Source organism: Anolis sagrei, chromosome 11 (assembly GCF_037176765.1).
Source record: "Anolis sagrei isolate rAnoSag1 chromosome 11, rAnoSag1.mat, whole genome shotgun sequence".
In the NCBI taxonomy this organism is placed as follows: Eukaryota; Metazoa; Chordata; class Lepidosauria; order Squamata; family Dactyloidae; genus Anolis; species Anolis sagrei.
In genome coordinates this window covers 3,716,336-3,741,853 of record NC_090031.1, presented here as the reverse complement: position 1 = coordinate 3,741,853, position 25,518 = coordinate 3,716,336, and the positions used below count along the sequence as shown (strand labels likewise).

Here is a 25,518-nt window from a genome sequence, read left to right as displayed (position 1 = left end):
ACCTACCTACCTACCTCTCCCTCCCTCCCTCCCTCCCTGCCTGCCTGGGGCGTGCTCCTTTCCTCTAGTTAGGGAACACCGCCCTCCGGTGGCCGTGGGAGGCGCTGCAGGGCTTTTGGCGGAGAGCAGCCGAGTTCCCCCCGGCCAGCAGGTGGCGCCAGAGAAACCAAGCCCAGGAGATAAACTGCATTTTTGTTTTGTTTCCAAATCTACCCAAAAGCCCTCCTTCCTTCCTTCCTTCCTTCCGCTTCCTTTTCGGCTGGAAGGGAAGCCGCCTTTGCAAAGGAGAGACGCGGAAAAAGAAGAGGTTTTGCAGGAGAGAAAGGTGAGCGAGTGCAGGGGGAGACTCTCCTGATCTATGCATTAAATAATATATATTATTTTATGTTGTATTGAATATAATAAAATTAGTATAGATCAAATATCTATAATATTATATTATATTGAGTAATAATGTCCCAGATTAAATAAAATAATATAATATATAGTACATTAAATGTTATTTATTTTACTGTATTACATTTAATATCATATACATTATATTATTTTAAATCATATAATAGTTCCAGATTAAATTCAATAAATAGAATATATAGTACATTAAATGTTATTTTATTTATTTTACGGTATTAAATTTAATATAATATACATTATATTATATTAAATATTAGTACCAAAGTAAATCAAATAAATAGAATATATTACATTAAGTGTTAGTTTAATCACTCTCAACAAAAGATTCTCCCCAGGCACTTCCAAGCCATTATGATGTTAACTGTTTTTTATACTGTGTTATGATAACATTGAATTTTTGCTGTTCTGGTTGTTAACCGCTGTGAGTCGCCTGGCTGAGAACAGCGGTATACAAATAAAGTAAATAAATAAATTAAATGCTAATCAAGGTGGTCAGTTGAGACATTCACATCTAGCTCCAGCAGACAAGAGTCCTTTGTCCCACCCTGGTCATTCTACAGATATATAAACCCATTTTCCTAACTCCAACAGAACTCACTACCTCTGAGGATGCTTGCCATAGATGCAGGCGAAACGTCAGGAGAAAATGCCTCTAGAACATGGCCATATAGCCCGGAAAAACCTACAACAACCCATGAAAGCCTTCGACAATACATCAAATGTTATTTTATTTATTTTACTGTATTAAATTTAATATAATACACATTATATTATATTAAAACACATAATAGTTCCAGATTATATAAAATAATAGAATATATATTATATTCAGTGTTATTTTATTATGTTACGTGTAATATCTATAATATATTAATGTAATGTATTAAAGCATATCATCCAGATTATATTTAATCATGTTATTTTTATATTACATATAATATGATATATATCAAACTTAATGTTACATCATATAAGCATTCCAGATTATGTCAAATCATATATATTGAATTTAATACAATAATGTATTATATTAAAACATACAATTGTACCAGATTATATTATAATAGATATTATGTAAATATGCTATTTTATTAAATCTTATATCATATTAAATTTAATAAGATATTTCATATTAAATCATATAATTGTTCCAGATTATATTAAATAATAGAGCAGATATTTGATTCGATGAAATAGAATAAAATATATATTTGATATAAATTGTATTAATTCATATAAGCATTCAAGATTATATTAAATAGTATAATTATATATAAAATATTACATGTTCCTTTTAATATAGAAGCTTATAATATCAATATAATAAAATCAAAAATAAATATAATAAATCATATAATCGTTGCAGATTATATTCCGTTATAAAGGAACTCTTGTGTTGGGGTTTCAGATATATCGTTATGCATGTGCAGATCTCCCCAAATTGGAAAGAAATCCCAAATACTGGTTCCAACCATTTTGGAGAAGGGACACTCCATATCAACGATGATGAATGCAAGACATGAACCATGTGGGGACTCAGGTCCGGCCGCAAAGGCATCTCATTATGCATATGCAAATCTCCCATAAGAACCATGCTTTTGGGATAAGGAGTGTTGCTTGCTTTCAGGCCGGACGGACGATGCCCTTTCTGCACGGCTTCCGGAGGATCGTTTTCGAATACCAGCCGCTGGTGGACGAGATCCTCCTCGCTTTGGGGCTGCAGGGGGCGGAGCCTCAGGAGGGCCCCAAGAGGTAAGATTTATTTATCCTTATCCTAGTATTGTAATACTGGAGCACTTTATTACTGTGATTCATTAGCACTTTAACGAGGGGATAGTTTTCCGGTAGTTGTTACTCTAATGTTGCGCTTGATTTACTATTTTAAGCTGATAGTTGCTTGTCTCACCTTGCACTTTATAATTGTTGTCAACATTGGGAATGTTTCTGGAAAGAACTGGAGGGTATACCATGAAACCGGAAAAATGAATTATAATAATGGAAAAAAGGAGGATACATCATTAGGTTTGAACTTGGATGTAACATGTAACAGTGCAATATTAGATCCTCAGAATATGATGAGTGGAGAGGGCTGGAGGGAGGGGGGGAGTTCTGTGGGTCGGGGGGCCCCCATAGCGGTGATGGTGGGAAGGGGGAGATACGGGAAAGGGAGAAGCAAGAAACCAATTCGGCTAATTCGCGAAACAACCCTAAAAAAAATTCCAAAATGTTCTCCTGACAAGGTAAACTTGTGTACCAAGGTAGACGACCCTCCTAGATTGAAGGTGGTGCTGTTGAATGCCAGGTCTGTCAATGGAAAAACGTCAACTATCCGGGACTTAATCTACGATGAAAAGGCAGACCTGGCATGCATTACAGAGACCTGGTTGGACGAGGCGGGAGGGGTCAACCTCACCCAGCTTTGCCCGCCAGGCTACTCTGTGCAGCACCAGCCGAGATCAGGAGGGCGGGGAGGCGGAGTTGCAGTAGTCTATAAAGATTCCATCTCCTTGGTCAGGTGCCCTGCCCTACAGTCAACCTTGTTCGAATGTGTCCACCTGAGGCTAGGAGACCGGGACAGGATAGGGATTCTGTTGGTGTACCGACCACCCCGCTGCTCCGCAGATGCCTTACCTGAGCTAGCAGGGTTGGTCTCAGGCCTGGCATTGGAGTCCCAGCGGCTCATAGTGCTGGGGGACTTCAATGTCCATGCAGAGACCACTCTTTCAGGAGCGGCTCAGGACTTCATGGCCGCCATGGCAAACATGGGGCTGTCCCAACGAGTATCTGGCCCTAACCACTGTGCTGGACACACACTTGACCTGGTTTTCTGTCAGGGATGGGAAGATAGTGGCGGTGTGGAGGAGCTGTCCATCGCTCCTTTGCCATGGACCGACCACCACCTGATCAGGTTTAGACTTTCTGCAACTCCTAACCTTCGCAGGGGTGGTGGACCCACTAGGATGGTCCGCCCCAGGAGGCTTATGGATCCAGATGGATTCCTGACGGCTCTTGGGGAGTTTCCCGCTACCTTGGTAGGTGATTCTGTCGATGCTCTGGTCGCTCATTGGAATAGTGAGCTGACTAGGGCAATAGACACGATCGCTCCGGAGCGCCCCCTCCTAAGCAACCGAGCTAAACCATCCCCTTGGTTCACCGAGGAGCTGGCGGCAAGGAAGCGAATGAAGAGGTGGCTAGAGAGCGTGTGGCGGAAAGAGCCTAACGAGTCAAACCGAACACGCCTATGCCTTTATTTAAGGGCATATGGCGTGGCAATAGAGGCTGCTCAAAAGTCTTTCTATTCAGCCAATATTGCGTCCGCAAAGAACCGTCCGGCAGAGCTGTTTCGAGTAGTCAGAGGGTTGTTGAATCCCACCTCGAGTGGGTCTCCTGACGATTCGGCAGCACGCTGTGAAGCTTTTGCTCAGTACTTTACGGACAAAGTCGCTTTGATCCGTTCGGGCTTTGACACCATATTAACGGCAGTCTCTGAGGATGTAACACGAGCACCTGCTTGTCCAATTTTGATGGATTCGTTTCAATCTGTTCAACTCGAGGATGTCGACAGGATTCTTGGGGAAGCGAGGCCAACCACATGCATCCTAGACCCCTGCCCATCCTGGCTGGTAAAGGAAGCCAGAGGGGGGTTGGCAGAGTGGGTAAAGGTGGTGGTTAATGCCTCCCTTCGGGAAGGCATCATTCCAGCCAGCTTAAAACAAGCTGTTATAAAACCGCTGTTGAAAAAACCATCACTGGACCCCACTCAATTCGTCAACTATCGGCCAGTATCCAATCTCCCCTATTTGGGCAAAGTCCTGGAACGTGTGGTGGCCTCGCAACTCCAGGAGTTCCTGGTAGACACGGATTATCTAGATCCTGCACAGTCTGGTTTTAGGCCGGGGCATGGTACGGAGACAGCCTTGGTCGCCTTAGTGGATGATCTGCGCAGGGAACTGGACAGGGGGAGTGTGTCCCTGTTGGTTCTGCTGGACCTCTCTTCGGCCTTCGATACCGTCGATCACGGTATCCTTCTGGGTCGTCTCGCGGGAATGGGCCTTGGGGGTACTGCTCTGCAGTGGCTCCAGTCCTTTCTCGAGGGGCGCTCCCAGATGGTGTCATTAGGGGACACCTGCTCGACTCCGCGGCCATTGTACTGTGGGGTCCCGCAGGGGTCTGTACTGTCCCCTATGTTATTCAACATATACATGAAGCCGTTGGGAGAGATCATCCGGAGTTTCGGGGTACGGTGTCACCTGTACGCAGATGATGTCCAACTCTGTCACTCCTTTCCACCTGCTACTAAGGAGGCTGTTGAAGTCCTGAACCGGTGCTTGGCCGCTGTAACGGACTGGATGAGGGACAACAGATTGAAACTAAATCCAGACAAGACAGAGGTACTCCTGGTCAGTCGAAAGGCCGAACAGGGTATAGGGTTACAGCCTGTGCTGGACGGGGTTACACTCCCCCTGAAGGCGCAGGTTCGCAGCTTGGGAGTGACCCTGGACTCATCGCTGAGCCTGGAACCCCAGGTCTCGGCGGTGGTCAGGGGAGCTTTTGCACAACTAAAACTCGTGCGCCAGCTGCGCCCGTACCTTGGGAAGTCTGACTTGGCCACGGTAGTCCACGCTCTGGTTACATCCCGTTTAGACTACTGCAACGCTCTCTACGTGGGGCTGCCTCTGAAGACTGCCCGGAAGCTTCAATCAGTCCAACGTGCGGCAGCCAGATTGTTAACAGGAGCAGGGTACAGAGACCACACGACCCCTCTGTTACGCCAGCTCCACTGGCTGCCGATCAGCTTCCGGGCACAATTCAAAGTGCTGGTGTTGACCTATAAAGCCCTAAACGGCTCTGGCCCAGTTTACCTGTCCGAACGGATTCTCCCCTATGAGCCATCAAGGCTACTAAGATCTTCCGGGGGGGCCCTGCTCTCGGTCCCACCACCCTCACAATCACGGTTGGTGGGGACGAGAGACAGGGCCTTCTCGGTGGTGGCTCCCCGGCTTTGGAACTCCCTCCCATTAGAGGTTAGATCTGCCCCCTCCCTCCTGACGTTCAGGAAATCGTTAAAAACATGGCTCTGGGATGCGGCATTCAAAGACTGAACCTGGAACCTTCCCTGTGATGGATTATGATGAACTGCGACTATGAATATGATTATGACCATGACTGGATTGACGATTTGGCATAGGAAACTGTGATGATGTAATGATGATTTTATTGTACTGAGTTATACGATTTTAATATGTAATGAGTTGTATTTGTTGTTTTATCTGTTTTATCTGATTGTATTTGATATGTTTTGTAAACCGACCTGAGTCCCTCGTTGAGGTTGAGAAGGCCGGTATAGAAATCCTCTAAATAAATAAATAAATAAATTTATTTACAGTGTTTATATTCCGCCCTTATCACAGACAGATGCAACTGTCTTTTGGGCTGTGTAGGTCAACAGCAAGCTAGACGATTAATGGTCGGGAGCTCACTCCGACCTGGGCTCGCCTTGAACTAATGACCTCTTGGGTCAGTAGTGATTTAATGCAGCTGGCTACTAACTAGCTACTGACAGAGAGTCAGACCAACTTGAAAGCGGGGGCCTCCGATGCCCTCGACGACACTGGTAGCGCAATGGGTTAAACCTTTGTGGCAACAGGACTGAAGACTGACAGGTTGGAGGTTTGAATCCTGTGAGAGCATGGATGAGCTCCCTCTGTCAGCTCCAGCTCCTCATGCAGGGACATGATAGAAGCCTCCTACAAGGATGGTAAAACATCAAAACATCCAGGTAACCCCTGGACAACGTCCTTGCAGATGGCCAATACTCTCACAATTCATATAATATATTCTCTATTATTGAATATAACCTGGAATATACAATATAATATTAAATTTAATATAACATGATTGTATATACAATATTTTCAATCATTAATATGATTGAATATACAATGTAATATTAAATTTAATATAACAACATTTTCCTCTCCCTCTTTTCCACTTCCTTTTCCCTCCAGGCCGAATCCGGGCTTCCAAGCGGAAGACGACCTCCAGCTCCGTCGTCTGGGTGACCTCTTGTGCAGGAAGTCCCGCCCATCCTACTTCCTGGATGGTGTCAGCTTTGCACTTCTCAAGGTGGCGGAGCGGGGCCTCCTCCGCGCGGCTGAGACACTCCTCAACAATGGCGCAGACGTTGCCTTCGAAGGTAAGCACACTACAGCCCCTCTAGGAATCTCTGGGTCCCCCGGCACCACTCTATGGTCAACCTCATAAACATTGTCACATTGTTTACATTGGATGACTTGCAGCTTCCTAGAGAGGACACTTTCCCAAGTTATAAAGAAATATAAAAGGAAAGAAGGATGGAAAAGATAGAAAAGGAAGGAAGGAAGAACAAAATGGAAAAGATAGAAAGGGAAAGAAGGAATGAAAAGGTGGGGAAGAAGGGAGAAAAGGTGGAAAAGATAGAAAGGGGGAATGTGGGGGCAGCCCTCCCATATCTCGTGTGTGCGTGTGCATGCGTGTGGCCCATGTGCTCCCTCTTCTTCCTCTTCCAGACCCAGTGACCTACTACACGGCGCTCCATGTGGCAGTGCTGCGCAACCAGCCGGACATGGTGGCGCTGCTGGTGCGGCACGGGGCGGACCTCAACCGCAGGGACCGGGTCAGTTCAGGCTTCCCAATCTCTCTCTCCCTATCAATACGTCAAAACAGGTTTGATGTACACATCAAAGCATGCCTTTTCCAAAGTAGAGAGCCAATGACGGATCTGGACCAAACTTGGCACACACACCCCTAAGACAAACATAAAACAATGGAGGAGTTGGAGGGATGGCTTTGAGATGATGGGAGTTGTAGTCAGCCTGGATGATGGGAGTAGTCCACCCACATCCAGCGAGCACTGTGATGCCCATGAACAACAGATCTGTCTTATGATTTATACTCAACATGGCCAGCTTTGAATCCTGGTGGCATGGTTGAATTCCAGCCTGATGGGAGTTGTAGTTCACCTGCATAAAGGTTTCCTAATTATGTGTAACACAATTTGGGGGGAAAGTCCTGTTCCTGGTTTAATTGTGCAGCACTTACTTTGTTTTGGTGCCACAAACTATGTTGAATGGGTTGAGATATTCATTAGTACCGGGACTGTGGCACAGCTGGCTGGGAGTCAGCTGCATTAAGATCACTACTGACCAAAAAGTCATGGGTTCAAAGCCACCCTGGGTCGGAGTGAGCTTCCGACCAATTTGTGTAGCTTGCTGTCGACCTTTGCAGCCCGAAAGACAGTTACATCTGTCAAATAGGAAATTTAGTTACCGCGTATACTGACAGGCTAATTTAACTCATTTACAATGCCATAAAAATCTCCAGCAAGCATTCAAAGTATGAGGAAGTGCTCCATCAGTGTCCCAAATGGACGGTGAAGCGACAGCTCCCCTAGTGGTCAGAATACCCTCATCAAAAAAGCTGGAATGTTAAATAGCCTCTGAGTGTCTGTCTATATATGTTGTGTGTCTATAGCATTGAATGTTTGCCATGTATATGTACATTGTAATCCGTCCTGAGTCTCCTATGGGGTGATAAGGGCGGAATATAAATACTGTTAATAAATAATAGATAAATTGGGAAACTAGAGCAATATGTGCTATAGCAGGACGTCCCTCCCACAAACACAGTTTGGGCAGTTTAATACACTTTTCCCATGTTTTTAATGATAGGGCCAGTTAGGAGACAACTCTTTTCCTCTCCTCTTTCAGATCCATGAAAGTAGCCCTTTGGACCTGGCCAGCGAAGAGGCCGAGCGCCTGCCTTGCCTCCAGCGCCTCCTCGAACTCGGAGCCGACGTCAACGCCGCCGACAAACACGGTGCGAGTGTGATACTATTACTATTATTACTCTTACTATTTCATTGTAAGGCCAGAAATACTCCAAAATAGTTTTGCCAATATTTTCCTCTATGAAAATATTATTATTATTATTATTATTAGCAGCAGCAGCAGCAGCTTGGGCATCCAGCGTTGCCTGGGCTATTTGAAAAGGTCAATTTCTTAATTGTTCAAGATGCCATGAGGTTGTGGGTGAACTACAACTCCCATCATGGCAGGCTAACCCCCTGAAACTCCATCAGTACTTAGAAGTTTGTTATGTTGGGCAAGTTTGCTCTAGATGCATCATTGGTGGGGTTCAGTGATGGCTCTCTGGCTGTAGTGTGAACTACAACTCCCATTTTGGTGAGTCAGTCCCCACAAAACCCCTCCAGTAGGTTGAGTTAGTCATTGGAGGGGCGCGGGTTCTGTGTGCCAAATTTGGACCAGGTCCATCATCGGTGGGGATCACCATTTTCTTGGTTGTGGGTGAACTACAACTTCCAGAAAGGAAGGTCAGTTCCCCCTAAACCCTTCCAGTAATCAAATTCGGGCATATCAGGTCTGCGTGCCAAATTTGGTCAAGATCCATTGGTGTTTGGATTCACAGTACTCTCTGGATGTAGGTGAACTACAACTCCCCCAAATTTATTTATTTATTTATTTATTTATTTTTTGCATTTATTGACCGCCCCTCTCAGCCCGAGGGCGACTCGGGGCGGTGAACAGCAACAAAAAAGGACAGTGTACAATAATCAAGACAATACGAACCAGACAATACAACATGACATATACTTATACTAAAAATCCGCTTCGTCAAGTCCTGGGGTCATAGCCAAAATTCATAATCCTAGTCCATTCCAGAGTCGTTCAAGATACTCTCAATTGAAGGCCTGCTCGAAGAGCCATGTTTTCAGGCCCCTGCGAAAGGCCATCAAGGAGGGCGCCTGCCTAACTTCAACAGGGAGGGTGTTCCACAGCCGGGGGGCCACCACCGAGAAGGCCCGCTCTCTCGTCCCCGCCAGACGTGCCTGTGAGGCAGGCGGGACCGAGAGAAGGGTCTCCCCGGATGATCTCAAGGCCCTCGAGGGCTCATAGGCCGAGATGCGGTCTGCAAGGTATTTTGGGCCGGAACCGTTTAGGGCTTTGTAGGATAACACCAGCACCTTAAATTGGGCCCGGTAGCGAATCGGCAGCCAGTGGAGCTGGGACAGCAGGGGCGTTGTATGCTCTCTGCGTCCTGCTCCCGTTAACACCATGGCTGCCGCGCGTTGGACTAGCTGAAGCTTCCGGGCCGTCTTCAAGGGCAGCCCCACGTAGAGAGCGTTGCAGTAGTCGAGGCGGGATGTGACCAAAGCGTGTACCACCGTGGCCAAGTCAGACTTCCCAAGATACGGGCGCAGCTGGCGCACGAGCCTAAGCTGTGCAAATGCTCCCCTGGTCACCGCCGAAACCTGAGGCTCCAGGCTCAGTGATGAGTCCAGGGTCACACCCAAGCTGCGAACCTGCGCCTTCAAGGGGAGTGCGACCCCGTCCAGCACAGGCTGTAACCCTATACCCTGTTCGGCCTTGCGACTGACCAGGAGTACCTCTGTCTTGTCTGGATTTAGTTTCAGTTTGTTCGCCCTCATCCAGACCATTACAGCGGCCAGGCACCGGTTCAGGACTTCGACGGCCTCCTTAGTAGCAGGTGGGAAGGAGTGACAGAGCTGGACATCATCTGCGTACAGGTGACACCGCACCCCGAAACTCCGGATGATCTCACCCAGCGGCTTCATGTAGATGTTAAACAGCAAGGGGGACAAGATGGAACCCTGAGGAACGCCACAGATCAACGGCTGTGGCGCTGAACAGGAGTCCCCCAGCAACACCTTCTGAGTACGACCCTCCAGAAATGATCGGAGCCACTGCAAAGCAGTGCCCCCAAGACCCATCTCTGCAAGGCGCCCCAGAAGAATACCGTGGTCGACGGTATCGAAGGCCGCTGAGAGGTCCAGGAGCACCAACAGGGACACACTCCCCCTGTCTAGCTCCCGGCGCAGATCATCGACTAAGGCGACCAAGACCGTCTCGGTACCATGTCCCGGTCTGAAACCAGACTGTGCCGGATCCAGAATATCCGTGTCTCTCAAGAATACCTGGAGTTGTGAGGCCACCACGCTTTCCATGACTTTGCCCAAGAAGGGAAGATTGGAAACAGGCCGAAAGTTGTCCAATTTAGTGGGGTCGAGTGATGGTTTCTTCAACAGCGGCTTTACAACAGCCTGTTTTAGGCTCGCTGGAATCTTGCCTTCCCGAAGGGAGGCATTAACCACCACCGTTACCCACTCGGCCAATCCCCCTCTGGCCTCTTTCAGAAGCCAGGATGGGCAGGGGTCTAGGATGGACGTGGTGGGTCTCATTCCTCCAAGTATCTTGTCCACATCCTCGGGTTTCACAAACTGAAAAGAATCCAACAAAATCGGACAAGCAGGTGCTTGTGTCACATCCACAGAGACTGCATCTAATGCGGCGTCCAGCCCAGAGCGGATCAAAGCGACTTTGTCTGCGAAGAACCGAGCAAATGCTTCACAGCGTGCTGCCGAGTTGTCAGGGCTCCCACCTGAAGTTGGGGGAGTTAAAAGACCTCTGACAACCCGAAACAACTCCGCCGGACGGTTTTTTGCAGACGCAATAGTGGCCGCAAAGAAAGTTTTCTTTGCGGCTTTTATTGCCGCGGCATATGCCCTTAAAAAGGACACAAACCGTGTTCGGTTTGACTCGCTTGGGTCCGAGCGCCACACGCTCTCTAGAACCCTCTTCTTTCGCTTCATCGCTGCCAGCTCCTCAGTGAACCAAGGGGCTGGTTTAGCTCGGTTACTCGAGAGGGGACGTTCCGGAGCGATCTTGTCAATAGCCCTGGTCATCTCCCCATTCCAGAGAGCGACCAAGGCCTCGACATGATCACCTACCGCGGTGGCGGGAAACTCCCCAAGAGCCGTCAGGAATCCACCCGGATCCATTAGCCTCCTGGGGCGGACCATCTTAATGGGTCCTCCACCCTTGCGGAGGTTAGGGGGCGCAGTGAGCCTAAATCTAATCAGGAAGTGGTCGGACCACGGCAACGGAGAGATGGACAACTCCTCCACACCGCCACCCTGCTCCCATCCCTGGCAGAAAACCAAGTCCAATGTGTGTCCAGCACAGTGGGTGGGGCCAGTTATTTGTTGGGACAGCCCCATGGTTGCCATGGCGGACATGAAGTCCTGAGCCGCACCTGTGAGGGTTGCCTCGGCGTGGATGTTGAAGTCCCCCAGCACCAGAAGCCGCTGGGACTCCACCGCCAGGCTCGAGACCACCCCCGCTAGCTCAGGTAGGGAGACTGTAGTGCAGCGAGGTGGACGGTACACCACTAGAATCCCTATTCTGTCCCGGTCACCCACCCTCAGGTGGACGCATTCAAAATTTGTGGTCTGCGGGATGGGGCTCCTGGTTAGATGGATGGAATCTCTATAGACCACTGCGACACCGCCTCCCCGTCCTCCGGCTCTTGGTTGGTGTTGCACGGAGAAACCTGGAGGACAAAGCTGGGAGAGGTTTACGCCCCCCGCTTCATCCAACCAGGTCTCCGTGATGCACGCCAGATCTGCCCGCTCCTCCAGGATTAAGTCCTGGATCCAAGTTGTTTTTCCGTTGACAGACCTGGCGTTCAACAACACCACCTTCAAGCCAGAGGGCCCGCTCACCTGGTTACACCAAATTACCTTAGGAGACCTATTGGGGATAGTTAATTTGGAAAAGCGGTCCGAATTAGGCCGAATTCGAGGTCTCCTTCTCCCGCATCTCCTCCTTCCCACCACGACCTCTATGGGGACCCCTCGGCTAGTGGAACACCTCCCCCCCTCCATGCCGCCATTAAGAGCTGTAAGAGTACTTTCTCCTACGCTTGTTGTTATGTTTATTGGTTCTTGCCAGCATCCCCCCTCACCCCCCTCCCCCTCCCTCCCCACCACACTCTCCATCACAGGCTCCGGGCCACCTCCTCTTCTGCCCCCTCCCCAACACCAGAGCAATATAAACAGTACCCAAAGGGGGGCGGGGGACCTCATGAGTAGCAGCAATACGGGTGGTAATCGATATTCCGACTGCTTCAATAGACCAGTTCTTAAAGTGCATATATTTCAGGAGCAGTCCGTCGGTGAGCGTGAGTGAACGTAAATTAATTAGCAGCAACACACAGTTCCAAGGCACATTAATAAGGTGCTAGTTCTAAAGTGCTCTACTTATCGATATAAAGTGCGGCACAGAGGGACAGGGAAGGGGCGAAAGTGCTGGTGCAATCTAGCAGCAGGTGGCGAACGCCTAGGTGCTCTAAATCGTTCTTATTACAATGATGACAGAAGGCACCAATGACTACCAGGAAGTGCTAGTTGATATTATACGATTACCCCTTATGGGTGATAATGGTGGTAGTTAACTAAATATTGCTATGACCCCGATGAGACTTTAGACGGTTGGTAACTAGCGGATATGCTTCCGGAGTTGATAACTCGGGGATGGGGCAGCACCGATGGTTAATCACATTCAGCTTAAGATCTACACAAGCTTAAAGGTCAACACACGAGAGGTCCACACAAGGCGGTCAGCACAGCTTAAAGATCTACACAAGCTTAAAGGTCAGCACAAGGGAGGTCCACACAAAGACGGTCAGCACAAGAGTCTACCCAACTGCGGCCTGATGGAAGGAGGCCACCTCTCCGCAGCGGCCTGGTGGAAGGAGGCCACCACTCCACAGCGGCCTGATGGAAGGAGGCCACCACTCCGCAGCGGCCTGATGGAGGGAGGCCACCACTTCGCAGCGGCCTGATGGAAGGAGGCCCCCTCTCCGCAGCGGAAGGTATCTTCCCTAGGAGGCCAGTCACAGTCGCGGCTAGCAGGGGGTCTGCAGCGTTGGATCTCCTTCGCACTGCGTCTCCCTCTTGGCGCGTTCCCTCTCCTCAGTTGCAGCAGCGGGCCCAGGCAGGCAGCCTGTCGACCGCAGGGGGGAAGGACAGCCGCTGCGTGTCTCTCGCGGCGTCCCTCTCACGCCCCACGGCTTGCTCCTCCACAGCCGCCGCAGCCTCGATGGCAGGGGGGAAGGACAGCCGCTGCGTGTCTCTCGCGGCGCCCCTCTCACGCCCCACGGCTTGCTCCTCCACAGCCGCCGCAGCCTCGGTGGCAGGGGGGAAGGACAGCCGCTGCGTGTCTCTCGCGGCGTCCCTCTCACGCCCCACGGCTCGCTCCTCCGCCGCCGCCGCCGCAGCTCCGATGGCGGCTGCAGGCTAGAAGGCTGGAAGGCGTCTCTCCCGCGGCGTGTTCTTCCTTCGCCAGGGGGGGGGGGGGAAGGGCAGCCGCGGCGTATCCCTCGCGGCGTCTTCCCCTCGCGCCGTCCTTCCCGCGGCTCGTCGCTCCACAGCCTTGGCCTCGGCTACAGGCCTCAGCCTCGGCTACAGGCTACAGGCGAGATAGCGGCCGCGACGGGATCCACGCCGAACCCGCCAGCCGGCGGCAGCGGCCAGGCCCAGGCGATGGCGGCGGCGGCGGCGGGAACCAGCACCGGGCGGCCCCAAACGTTCGGCAAGGTAAAACCACCAGCCAGAGGGTCAGCCGCAGCGGTAGGTTTCTTCTTAGGGAGAGCCAGCCGTTGTTGTAATGGCGGCGCTCCCTTCTCCGCTTCCTACCTTCGCCTCACGGCCTCATCTTCTCGGCGCCTTGTTCTTTCGGGCTCTTTCCGCCTCGCTTCTGGTGCCGGTCTCACTCCCCCCAAATCTGATGGTCTGATGGTCAGGGGGGGGGAGGGGATTCCTAAGATTCCCTTGGATTCTGTGTCTTCGGTTAGCGCAGCTCAGCGTTGCCGCTGCTGGCCGCCATGAAGGTGAATTTCCCCCAAGGACCTCCAGTATTTTTTGTCTTCCTCTATGAACGTTGTATTATTGTTACTCCTCCAGGGAAGACGGCTCTGCTCCACGCCTTGGCCAACAGTGATGGCGTCCAGATCCACAACACAGAAAACATCCGCCTTTTGCTGGAAGGAGGTGAGCCTGACGTCTTGAGCCGCCCTTTTCCAAAACACTTCCCCGGTTTTTGGAATATTTGCTTATATCCATCAATAGACATAATAATAATAATATTTTTATATATTACCCACCTCTCCTTTCAGCTCAAGGCAGGGAACAACACAGAAACATCTATAATATTACACATTAAAACATAGCTAAATTGTATATTTTATACCTCAGTCTATATACCTATCTATCTATCTATCTATCAGAACCAAGTCTAAACACAACATCCATTTATGGATGTATAATATATAATAACAACAACAACACATCAAAAGTTCTAGACGCTTGGGAAGTGTTTGACTTGTGATTTTGTGATATAAAATCCAGCGTATATATCTCGTTTGCTGTGACATACTGTATTTTGTGTCAGTAAAATAATAATAATAACTATATAATGTATGTACTTTATGTTATTTGTATTTAATAATATTTAAGTGAATCCATGGAGGTTGGTAGACGCCAGATTAATAGTATAGTAGTAGTAGTAGTAGTAGTAGTAGTAATATCAATAGTAATAGACTCTCATGGCAGCCATTGAGGATGGATAGATGCTGGTTTAATGTTGTTTCTGGTTGCTTAAGAGTCACTATTAAAAATGAGCCAAACTCAGACTTTACACCATATAACCATATATCTTTATGATCCAGTATGGGGTGCATTATAAGTTAGGTCCTTTTTTAAGTGAGAGTCTACTGTGTTGTTGTTACTACTACTACTACTACTACTATTATTATTATTGTATAGGTGTTTTAGTATGGTCTGGTATGGGGTACAGTATTATTTTTACTACTGTATTATTTTTTTAAAGACCACTGAAACATAATAATAATAATAATAATAATAATAATAATAATAATAATGCAACTGGAAAAGCTGACATGATACGAGGGTTTATAGATTGAACTGCAAAGACTCTGGCACAAGCCAGTATAGGTGGTCCCAGTGGGGATCAGCACACTGGGTGCAGTGACTAAAGATCTTGGCCTGCACTTAAAAACAATTGGCGCTGACAAAATTACCACCTGTCAGCTGCAAAAGGCTGCCCAACTCGGATCTGCATGCAAACTCGGATCTGCATGCATTATTCACAGTCCTAGACACTTGAGAAGTGTTGACGTGTGATCAAATTCAAAAGCCAGCATAGTGACCTTGCTTGCTGTGTATTCATCTTGTTGTGTATCTAATAATAATAATAATAATCGCAGCCACATAGGAGCCAGGATTATTTTAAATATATATGTGCTATTGTGATTTTTATGCTTACATTGTCTTGTTAATTTTAGGTTTATGTTATTTACTTTGTATGTGTTGATGATGTTACTTGGAAACCGCTCTGAGTCCCCTCGGGGAGATAGAGCGGGATATAAATAAAGTTTTGTTGTTGTTATATCCGTTCCCTCCAATGAAGGCTCTTAGTTTCACAGCTTGTGTTGTTATTTTGCTTGCTATGTCCCAACAAATGCTGATTGCAGTTGCTATTATTAAATTATTATTATTATTATTATTATTACCATTATAGAGGTGTTTCAAGTAGTCTTAGTATGGGGCCCAGGAATGGAAGCTCTTTGTTTCACAGTGGTTGTTGTTGTTGTCCCTTGGTCCCCCTCCTCTGCAGGGGCGGACACCCGGGCCCGGACGCGCGAGGGGGACTCTGCCTTCAGCTCGCTGGTGCTGCTCTTGGGGGAAGCGGCAGGAAGCAGCCCGCAGGAGGCGGAGGCCATGTGCCGCTTCTGCTTCCGGGCAACGCAGCTGCTGACGTGCCATGGGGCGGACCCCAGTGCCTGCCCACCAGACGCCTGCCTGACGCTCTTCTGCCTCAGGGACTTCCGGCACCACTTCCGCCTCCTGCGCTTCTTACTGGAGTCCGGCGCCGCTGCCCACTGCTCCCTCCACGGCCCCTCCTGCTGGTCCGGCTTTGGGGTGCTCTTCCAGCAGCTGGCTGAGGCCCACCTGGATGAGGGCGATGAGGAGGGCTTCTCCTCCGACCTCTTCCGCAAAGCCCAGGCCGTCCTGGAACTCATGGTGGCCAGTGCCCCAGCAGTCCGGCTCCCGGAGAGCTTCGATGCCGACTTTGGTGGGGGGCGCTTCCGTGGGGAGAGACTTCGGGTGCTCGTGAGCCGCCTGCAGCAGCTGCAGCGCTCCCCGCCTCCGCTGAAGCACCTCTGCCGGGTCTCTATCCGGCGGCGCCTCCGGCCCTGGCCTCTGGACATCAAGATCCAGGTCCTTCCGCTGCCCGCCCGGCTGAAGCGGTACCTCCTCCTGGACCAAGACGTAGACGCCGACCACGGAGGGACTGGGTGACCGTCCACTTGTCCTTTCCGGGAAGCCTTAACCAACTCCAGCTCTCTTTTATCAATGTGGTCCAGCCCGCTTTTGAGCCCGTCTTCACTTATGCGGTCAAGATCTCCTTCTGGAGACTTCTTTGCAACCAAACCAGCCATTATTCACCGTAAGTTTGTAGGTAACACTCCTTGGGGGAGTCAAAGCCCCATTGGAACCCAGTGAAGCCATTAAACACTGAGCCTTTTATTGGGGTGCTGGGCGGCCCCGTTTTCAAAACGTGTGCCTCTCCTTGTTTTTACATTATGGTAAGAGATTCTAGTCCTCATGATGCAAATAGAAAGGAAGGGAGTCCCAATACAAGACCTTTCCCAAGAGAGTCCACATTCTGTCTTTGCTGGTGGACTTTGCTGATGGAATAACAGAGGGCTGATCACCTTTGTCAGGCTTGTGGGAGGAATGTTATATGGGGAAATACGGATCTATAGGGGATCTATATCACTGTCTTTGTATCCTCTGGCATCCTGTTAGGAATGTATGTGGTTTGTGTGGAGCATTACACATCTCTCTCTGCTGAGAAAGGAGTTCAATGTTTTCCTCTTTAGAGAGAAGAAGCGGAAGTCCAGTTGTGATTCTGTCTATCAAGTAAGGTGTCCATTTTCTTTCTTGGCGGGTGTCCATTGCTTCTCTCCAAAGAGGAAGAAGTCAGGCTCTTGAGAGGAGCAATGGATGCCCAACTGCACTTTTGTCCATTGAGGAAGGAGTTAGGTAACTTTCCCGATGGACAGTTGGATGTCTGTCTCTTTCTCTGTGCTTCTCTCCATTGAGAAAGGGGTCCAACCTTTTCCTCTGCAGAGAGAAACAAGAAGGCAAACTTGGCTAAGGAAGGAGCCAGGTTGTAGCCGCTTCTCTCCAAAGTTGGACTTTTTCCTCGATAGCAGTCCAAATGTATTTCTGTCCACCGAGAAGAGAATCCATTTTTGTTTTCGGTGGACAGAGACACAGCCACGTGTCAATCTCTTTCTCTCTCTGCTTCTTTCCATTGAGGAAGGAGCCTGGCTCTTTCCTCTTTGGAGAGAAGCAAAAGAAGTTCCAGCTGAGCGCTTGTGCATCAAGATGGGAGTTGGACTCTTGGGCAGAAGCCCAGGAAAGGCATCCATTTCCTTTCCTGGTGGACAGAGGCATAGCTGGACTTCTGTCGCTTCTTTCCAAAGAGGAAAGAGTCAGACTTCCTTCCTTGATGGACGAAAGCAGAGAGAGAAACAGATTGACACTTGGCTGTGTCTTTCTCCGCAAAAACGAGCCACACAATTTAAAAATACCCTGCAAACTCATAAGTATATATTTGACCAAACAATAAAAAAGGGAAACAGTAGCAGCAGCGGCTGGTGTTCAATGTTTACTTTCTCGTCTTGTCGTAAACCGTCCTGGCAGATGTCCGGACTGCCTGGGCCCCCTCTGAGTCTGTTCCGGGGGGGTGGGGGGGGGATCTGGCGCTCCCTCCGTGTGTTCGTCCATCCTTCCTTCCCTCCTGGGGCTGCTCACCTCATGGCCAAGGTGTAGACGTGGTAGATCTCATCCGGGAAGCCCTGCTGCTGCTCCTGGGCCAGGAGGCGGAGGCCCGCCCGCCGCACGATGCCCAGCACCACCTCCAGGCCGCGGCACACGCTGCTGTCCACATCGTCCAGCACCACCCCCTCCTGCGCCATGTTGTCCTTGATGACGATGAGGCCGTTGGGGCGCAGGCCTTGCCGGCAGCGCTTCAGGAAGGCCGCTAGGTGGTCGTCCGTCAGGTGGCCTGGGGTCAAAGGGCATAGGGGAGGCATCAGGGGAGGGCCCAGCAATGGTCCCCGGTACATGAGCAAGGCAGCACCCTTTAGGCACATACGGGGAAGGAGGAGTCGGCCACCTATGCACATGGGCCATTCATAGGTAAATCTGCCAGGAAGTGGGCAATAGAAGCCTAGAGGACAATCGTAGGAACATTGGACAGGAGGCAAACAATAGTGTGTGTGTGTGTTTTGTTGTCACTTCTGGTGTGAGAGAATTGACAGTCTGCAAGGACGTTGCCCAGAGGACACCCAGATGTTTTGATGTTTTATCATCCTTGTGGGCGGCTTCTCTCATGTCCCCACATGAGGAGCTGCAGCTGACAGAGGGAGCTCATCCATGCTGCCTCCTGTCCAACTACCTGACTGTCCTGCAAGCATCTATCGCCCCCGGTGGCGCAGTGGGTTAAACCCTTGTGCTGGCAGGACTGAAGACCGACAGGTTGCAGATTCGAATCTGGGGAGAGCATGGATGAGCTCCCTCTGTCACCTCCAGCTCCCCATGTGGAGACATGAGAGAAGCCTCCCACAAGGATGGTAACACATCAAAACATCCGGGCATCCCCTGGGCAACGTCCTTGCAGACAACCAATTCTCTCACACCAGAAGCGACTTGCAGTTTCTCAAGTTGCTCCTGACACGACCAAAAAAAAGTCTCATATATACATTGCACATTATTTTTATATGAAGTGTGTTTTATATAATGTGTATATACAAAATATGCAGTGTATGTTATATATACAGTGTATATATATAGAACCAGAATCATAGAGTTGGAAGAGGCCATCCAGTCCAACCCCCTGCCAAGAAGCAGGAATATTGCATTCAAAGCACCCCATATATAATGTATAATATTAGATATTATATATGAAAGATATATACATTATATATGCAGTGCATGTTATATACACAAAACATATATGTGCAGCGTATATTATATATTGTCTATATTATGTACATACAAAGCACATTTATATGTACAATATATAAAATGTACATTATATAGTACATATATGTGTGCTGTGTATGTTATATGTGTGGTGTATATATGCAGTGTATTACATATACAGTAAATATATTCATTATATGTGCAGTGTAAATATATGGTATATACATTATATATGCAGTGTCATACATACAGTACCTACATTATATATGCAGTATGTATGTGTGTGTATGTATATGTGTGTGTGTGTGTTATGTATGGACAGGAGGGGGCCATAGAGGCCTATATGCTAATCATACATACATTGGGCAGGAGCGGCTGTATGGGGAGGTGGGCTATATCTACACATGAGAATCTCCAGGCTTCCTGAATCCCACCCTGCAAAGGCCCAGAGAAAGTGGCCCAACTGGGTGTGTGTGTGTGTGCCTTCCTCACCGATGACCCACTGGATCCAGATGAGGTCATAGGCCCCGGGCTCGGGGCTGAAGTCCTGGAGGCCACAGCAGAAGTAGTTTCGGACACGGCGGGCCTCCTCCCCCAGGAAGTCCCGGGCCTGGTCCAGGAAGCCCTCCGTCACGTCCACCAGGTCCACCTCGCGGAAGAGCGGCAGCAGAAGGCGCTTGGAGATACGGCCAATGCCCGCCCCGCAGTCCAGCGCCCGGGAGGTCCCCGTCCGGTTGGGCCCCTCCTGCAAGGGGAGGGACGAGCCGTCAATCTCCAGCTCAACAATAATATCATTCTAGGCGTCAGTGTCCGCCTGATGAATGACAATAATAATGATAATCCATCTGAAGAACAATAAAACAATCTAGTCAATGTCCACCTGAATAATAATAATAATAAAATAATAATAATAATAATAATACAATTATATAGTTAATGTCTACCTGGATAATAATAGAATTCTATAAATGTCCACCTGAATTATAGTATTCTATAGTCCATGTCCACCTGAATAATGATATTCTATCATCGATGTCCACCTGAATAATAATAATCTATAATCAATGAAAATAATAATAAAACAATTCTATACTCAATGTTCACCTCAATAATAATAATATTCTATAGTCAATGTCCACCTGAAGAATTCTATAGTTAATGTCCAGCTATAAATTTCCACCTGAATTATATTATATAGTCAATGTCCAACTGAATAATAATATTCTGTAGTCAATGTCCACCTCAATAATAAAATTCTATAGTTAATGTCCAGCTGAAGAATAATAGAATTCTATAAATGTCCACCTGAATTATATTCCGTAGTCAATGTCCACCTCAATAATAATAATATTCTGTACTCACTGGGAATAATAATAATAAAACGATTCTATAGTCAATGTCTACCTGAATAATGACATTCTATCGTCCATGTCCACCTGAATAATAATCTATAATCAATGAGAATAATAATAAAACAATTCTATACTCAATGTTCACCTCAATAATATTCTATAGTCAATGTCCACCTGAAGAATTCTATAGTTAACGTCCAGCTATAAATTCTATAAATTTCCACCTCAATTATATTATATAAAAATGAAAATATTCTATAAGCAATGTCCACCTGAATAATAATATAATTCCATGGTCAATGTCCACTTAAATGACAATTATAATACTTTTTCTAGTCAATGTCCACCTGAATAATAATAATAATAATAATAATAATAATCTATAGTCAATGTGAATAATAAAACCATTCTATAGCCAATGTCCACCTGAAGAATATCATTCTGTAGTCCAATGTCCACCTGAATAATAATTCTATAGTCAATGTCCACCTAAATGACAATAATACTATTCTAAGAGTCAATGTCCACCTAAATAATGTCACTCTAGTGTCAATGTCTCTGAATGATAATATTTGGAAGAGACCATATGGGCCATCTAGTCTAACCCCCTGTTGTGATGGAAAAGCACAAGCAATACAATTCTATAGTCAGTATCTGCCTGAATAATAATAATAATAATAATTATTATTATTATTATTATTTCACGGTATCCCGTGGTTGATGACCTTAAAAAGAGACCAGGACATCGGTATCTCGAGGTGAAGAGGTACGTGCTCACCTTGAGGAAGCGGAGCAGGAAGGCCCTGGAGCTGGCGATGTCCAGGCTGGAGATGTGGCCGTAGCCACCCAGCATGCCGTCCACGGTGGCCGGGACCGCCTTCCAGTACCGCTCCGCCTTCGAGTAGAACTCAGACTCGTCCTCCACCGCCTCCTTCGCCATGGCTGCCTTCGCCCCTTGGGAGCCCATAGACAGGAAGGAAAGGAAGGAAAGAATTGGGGGGAGAGAAAGAATGAAAGAGAGAGAGGGAGAAAGAAAGAAAGAAAGAAAGAAAGAAAGAGAACAGGAAAGAATGAAAAGAGAGGGAAAGAGAAAGAAGGAAAGAGAGAGAGGAAGCAAGAAAGGAGAGATAGAGGGAGAGGGAAAATAAAAGAGAGGAAGGAAAGAATGAAAGAGAGAGAAAAGGTGAAAGAAGGGGAGAGAGAAAATGGGAGAAAGAAAGAAAGGGCAAGAAAGAATGCAAGGAGAAAGAAAAAGGACAGAGAAGGAAATAATGAAAGAAGGCAAAAGAAAGGAAGGAAATAATGAAAGAGGGAGAGAGAGAAGGAAAGAAGAAAGAAGCAAGGAGAGAGAAGGAAAGAGAAGGAAAGGGAGAGACAAAGGAAAGTATAAAAGAGAAAAAGAAAGAAAAAAAGGAAGAGAAGGAGAAAGAGGGATAAAAAAGAGAAAGGGAGAGGAAAAAAGATTTCTATTTATAGAATGCTAGAGTTGGAAGGGGCCCCGGGGGCCATCAAGCCCAACCCCGTCTTCCAGGCAAGAAAAGCACCACCCTAGCCCTCTCGACAGATGGCCATTTAGAACCAATCTCCCTCCTTTTACATTATATGTACTGTATATATAACATACAGTGCATGTGTAATATGTGTGTGTGTATGTGTGTGTATAACTTCATACACTGGAGCATATATGACACATATAATGTATACATAATATATCTACTGTATATATAACATACATTACATACAATATATGCATATATATGTATTTAATAGATGTACTGTATATATAACACACTGCATATATATACATATAATATATGCAGTGTGTTATATATACAGTGTGTAGATAATGTAACCCTGTTTCAAATCAATAAATTTAAATAAATAATGTACGTATATACTGCATACACACACACACATATAGTGCATATATAATGTACATTATGTATACTGTATAAATACGAATAGTGTTTACACGTAAAAAGATAATGAAACCCTTGGTGTCATTAATGCACTCTCTCAACACCAGAGGAAAGCACAAACCTGGAATCCTGATTTAAATTACACTAAATTAAATGGATTAAAATTTAAACAAAATTAAATGCATTAAAATAAATAAAATCTATTTTAAATCAATATTTTAGGCTTCAAAATCACTTCTTCTCTCTTCTATCCCCTGGACCGAATGCATTCCTCCTTCCTTCAAGGAAGAGTTTCAGGATTTCAATGCAGGCCATGCCTTCACCCCAAAGAAATGCAGAGTCCTGCCAAGAGCTAAATATATCCCCCCATCCCCAAAAAGGGAAACGGAGCGGCCGGAAGGGCCCCTGGCTTCTGAAAACCCCAACCCCATGCAGTCCAATGGCAAGGGAATTGCAAAATAATAATAATAATAATAACAACAATAAGGTGGTCCCAGTGGTGATTGGCACACTGGGCACAGTGCCTCAAGACCTTGGCCTGCACTTAAACACAATGGGCGCTGGCAAAATTACCATCTGCCAGCTGCAGAAGGCCACCTTACTGGGATCTGCATACATTATTTGCTCATATAATTATAATATATGATGCCTTTGAAATATTAGTTAATTCCATCTTTAGACTTGGGTCCCATCTCCAAAATATTACAGAGATGTGTATAGCCGTAGTGTGAAATGGGTAGTGAATTATTATTATTGTTGTTATTATTAGCACAATAATGAGCCCCCCCCCCCCCCCAGGACACTAAGCTGCCGAACTTGCTGACCAAAAAGTTGGCGGTTCAAATTTGAGGAGCGAGGTTAGTCCCAGCTCCTGCCAACCTAGTAGTTCAAAAACATGCAATATTTATTATTATTATTTATTTACTTCATTTATATACCGCTTTTCTCAGCCCTTAGGCGACTCAAAGCGGTTAACAGCAGCAATTTCAATGCACACACTACAACACCATTGGAACATTTAAAAACAATAGCATAACAACAATGAAACATCAATATGACAAATCATTCGTGTCTCGTCAATAGAATCAGAATCCAATCTCATCAACCGTTAATAGGTCCCACTTATACGGAAAGGTAACGATGCTCCATGCAGTCCCGTTGACCACATGACCTTGCAGGTGTCTATGGACATATATATTTTAACAAGTTTTCCCCTGACATTAAGTCCAGTCATGTCTGACTCTGGGACTCTGGTGCTCATCTCCACTTCTAAGCTGAAAAGCCGGCGTTGTCTGTAGACACCACCAAGGTCATGTGGCCAGCATGACTGCATGGTGCGCCATTACCTTCACGCTATTGATCTTCTCACATATGTATGTTTTCGAACTGCTAGGTTGGCAGAAACTGGGCCTGTCAGCAGAAGCTCACACCACTCCCCGGATTCGAACCACCAACCTTTCGGTCAGCAAGTTCAGCAGTTTAACCCACTGCGCCACCAGGGCCCCCTAAGATATTTAAATAAATATAATAATAAATATAATAATAATTTTTGAGAAGAGCTTTAATGTCTAAGACAAAAAAGTGGCCTATCCATTTATTAATAATAAAAAACATACATATAATAACTGTAATATTAGTAACAACAACAACAACAACAATAATAATAATAATATAATATAACAACAATTCAGGATAAGAGCTTTAATGGTGGGGGAAAATAACTTTATGTTATTTTCCGGTGGCGCAGTTGGTTAAACTCCTGTGACGGCAGGACTGAAGACTGACAGGTCGTAGGTTCAAATCCGAGGAGAGGCGGATGAGCTCCCTTTATCAGTTCCAGCTCCTCATACGGGGACATGAAAGAAGCCTTCCTCAAGGATGATAAAAACATCAATTCATCCGGATGTCCCTTGGGCAACGTCCTTGCAGACGGCCAATTCTCTCACACCAGAAGCGACTTGCAGCTTCTCAAGTTGCTCCTGATACGACAAAATATTATTATTATTATTATTGGAGCCCCCAGTGGCGCAATGCGTTAAACCCTTGTGCTAGCAGGACTGAAGACCGACAGGTCGCAGGTTCGAATCCAGGGAGAGTGTGGATGAGCTCCCTCTGTCAGCTCCAGTTCCTCATACGGGGACATGAGAGAAGCCTCCCACAAGGATGATAAAACATCAAAACATCTGGGCAACATCCTTGCAGACAGCCAATTCTCTCACACCAGAAGTGACTTGCAGTTTCTCAAGTCACTCCTGACACGACAAATATATACACACACACACACACACATATATATATACATACATACATTCACACAGTTCATACATTTTATATATAGTACATATATGTGTGCTGTGTATGTTATGTACTTAGTATATATTACATATACATTATATGTGCGGTGTATATATGCAGTGTCTATTACATATACAGTAAATATATACATTATATGTGCAGTGTAAATCTATGGTAGATACATTATATATATGCAGTGTCATACATACAATACCTACATTATACAGTATACACATTATTATTATTATGAATAAAACAATAAAATAAATAATAATACAAGCAAATAATGATAATAAATATAATAATAATTCAGGATAAGGTCTTTAATGGGTTTAAGAGAAAAAGTGGACTACACATGTTATAAATAATAAATATAATAATAGATAAATATAAAAATAAATATAATAATAATGAAATGATAAATATAATAAAAGTAAACATAATAAAATATAAGAATACAATAATAATATAATAAATATAATAATAAAAGTAAACAATAATAAAAATATAAGAATAAATACAATAATAATAATATAGTAAATATAATAATAAAAGTAAACAATAATAAAAGTATAAGAATACAATAATAATAATATAATAA

At 46.3% G+C, this 25,518-nt stretch overlaps 2 protein-coding genes across 5 annotated transcripts in view; one reads left to right on the top strand and one right to left on the bottom strand.

Moving 5' to 3' along the window:
* The first annotated feature begins 242 nt into the window (after positions 1 to 242).
* Positions 243 to 16,912, top strand: ASB6 (ankyrin repeat and SOCS box containing 6). The gene is made up of 7 exons (XM_060757507.2): positions 243 to 325; positions 2,042 to 2,166; positions 6,423 to 6,610; positions 6,963 to 7,069; positions 8,163 to 8,271; positions 14,237 to 14,323; positions 15,969 to 16,912. The coding sequence occupies exons 2-7, from the start codon at positions 2,054 to 2,056 to the stop codon at positions 16,652 to 16,654; spliced, it is 1,290 nt and encodes a 429-aa protein (XP_060613490.2). The 5' UTR covers positions 243 to 325; positions 2,042 to 2,053; the 3' UTR covers positions 16,655 to 16,912.
* A 1,040-nt stretch (positions 16,913 to 17,952) lies between these two features.
* NTMT1 (N-terminal Xaa-Pro-Lys N-methyltransferase 1) overlaps positions 17,953 to 25,518 on the bottom strand; it is a 77,987-nt gene continuing 70,421 nt past the window's right edge. For all 4 annotated transcript variants that reach the window (XM_067471799.1, XM_067471801.1, XM_067471800.1 and 1 more), the window contains 3 exons: positions 21,482 to 21,657; positions 19,844 to 20,096; positions 17,953 to 18,431 (listed from right to left, as the gene is read on the bottom strand). In XM_067471799.1, the coding sequence (XP_067327900.1) occupies positions 18,175 to 18,431; positions 19,844 to 20,096; positions 21,482 to 21,643 (672 nt within the window). In that variant the 5' untranslated portion in view covers positions 21,644 to 21,657 and the 3' untranslated portion in view covers positions 17,953 to 18,174. The remainder of the gene's footprint in view (positions 18,432 to 19,843; positions 20,097 to 21,481; positions 21,658 to 25,518) is intronic.

Excerpts from the sequence above, each read along its gene's own strand:
- ASB6 (XM_060757507.2), top strand. The coding sequence starts at position 2,054 with ATGCCCTTTCTGCACGGCTTCCGGAGGATCGTTTTCGAATACCAGCCG. Across the intron at positions 2,167-6,422 it reads CCTCAGGAGGGCCCCAAGAG|GCCGAATCCGGGCTTCCAAG; the intron begins GTAAGATTTATT and ends TTTTCCCTCCAG. Across the intron at positions 8,272-14,236 it reads CAACGCCGCCGACAAACACG|GGAAGACGGCTCTGCTCCAC; the intron begins GTGCGAGTGTGA and ends TTACTCCTCCAG.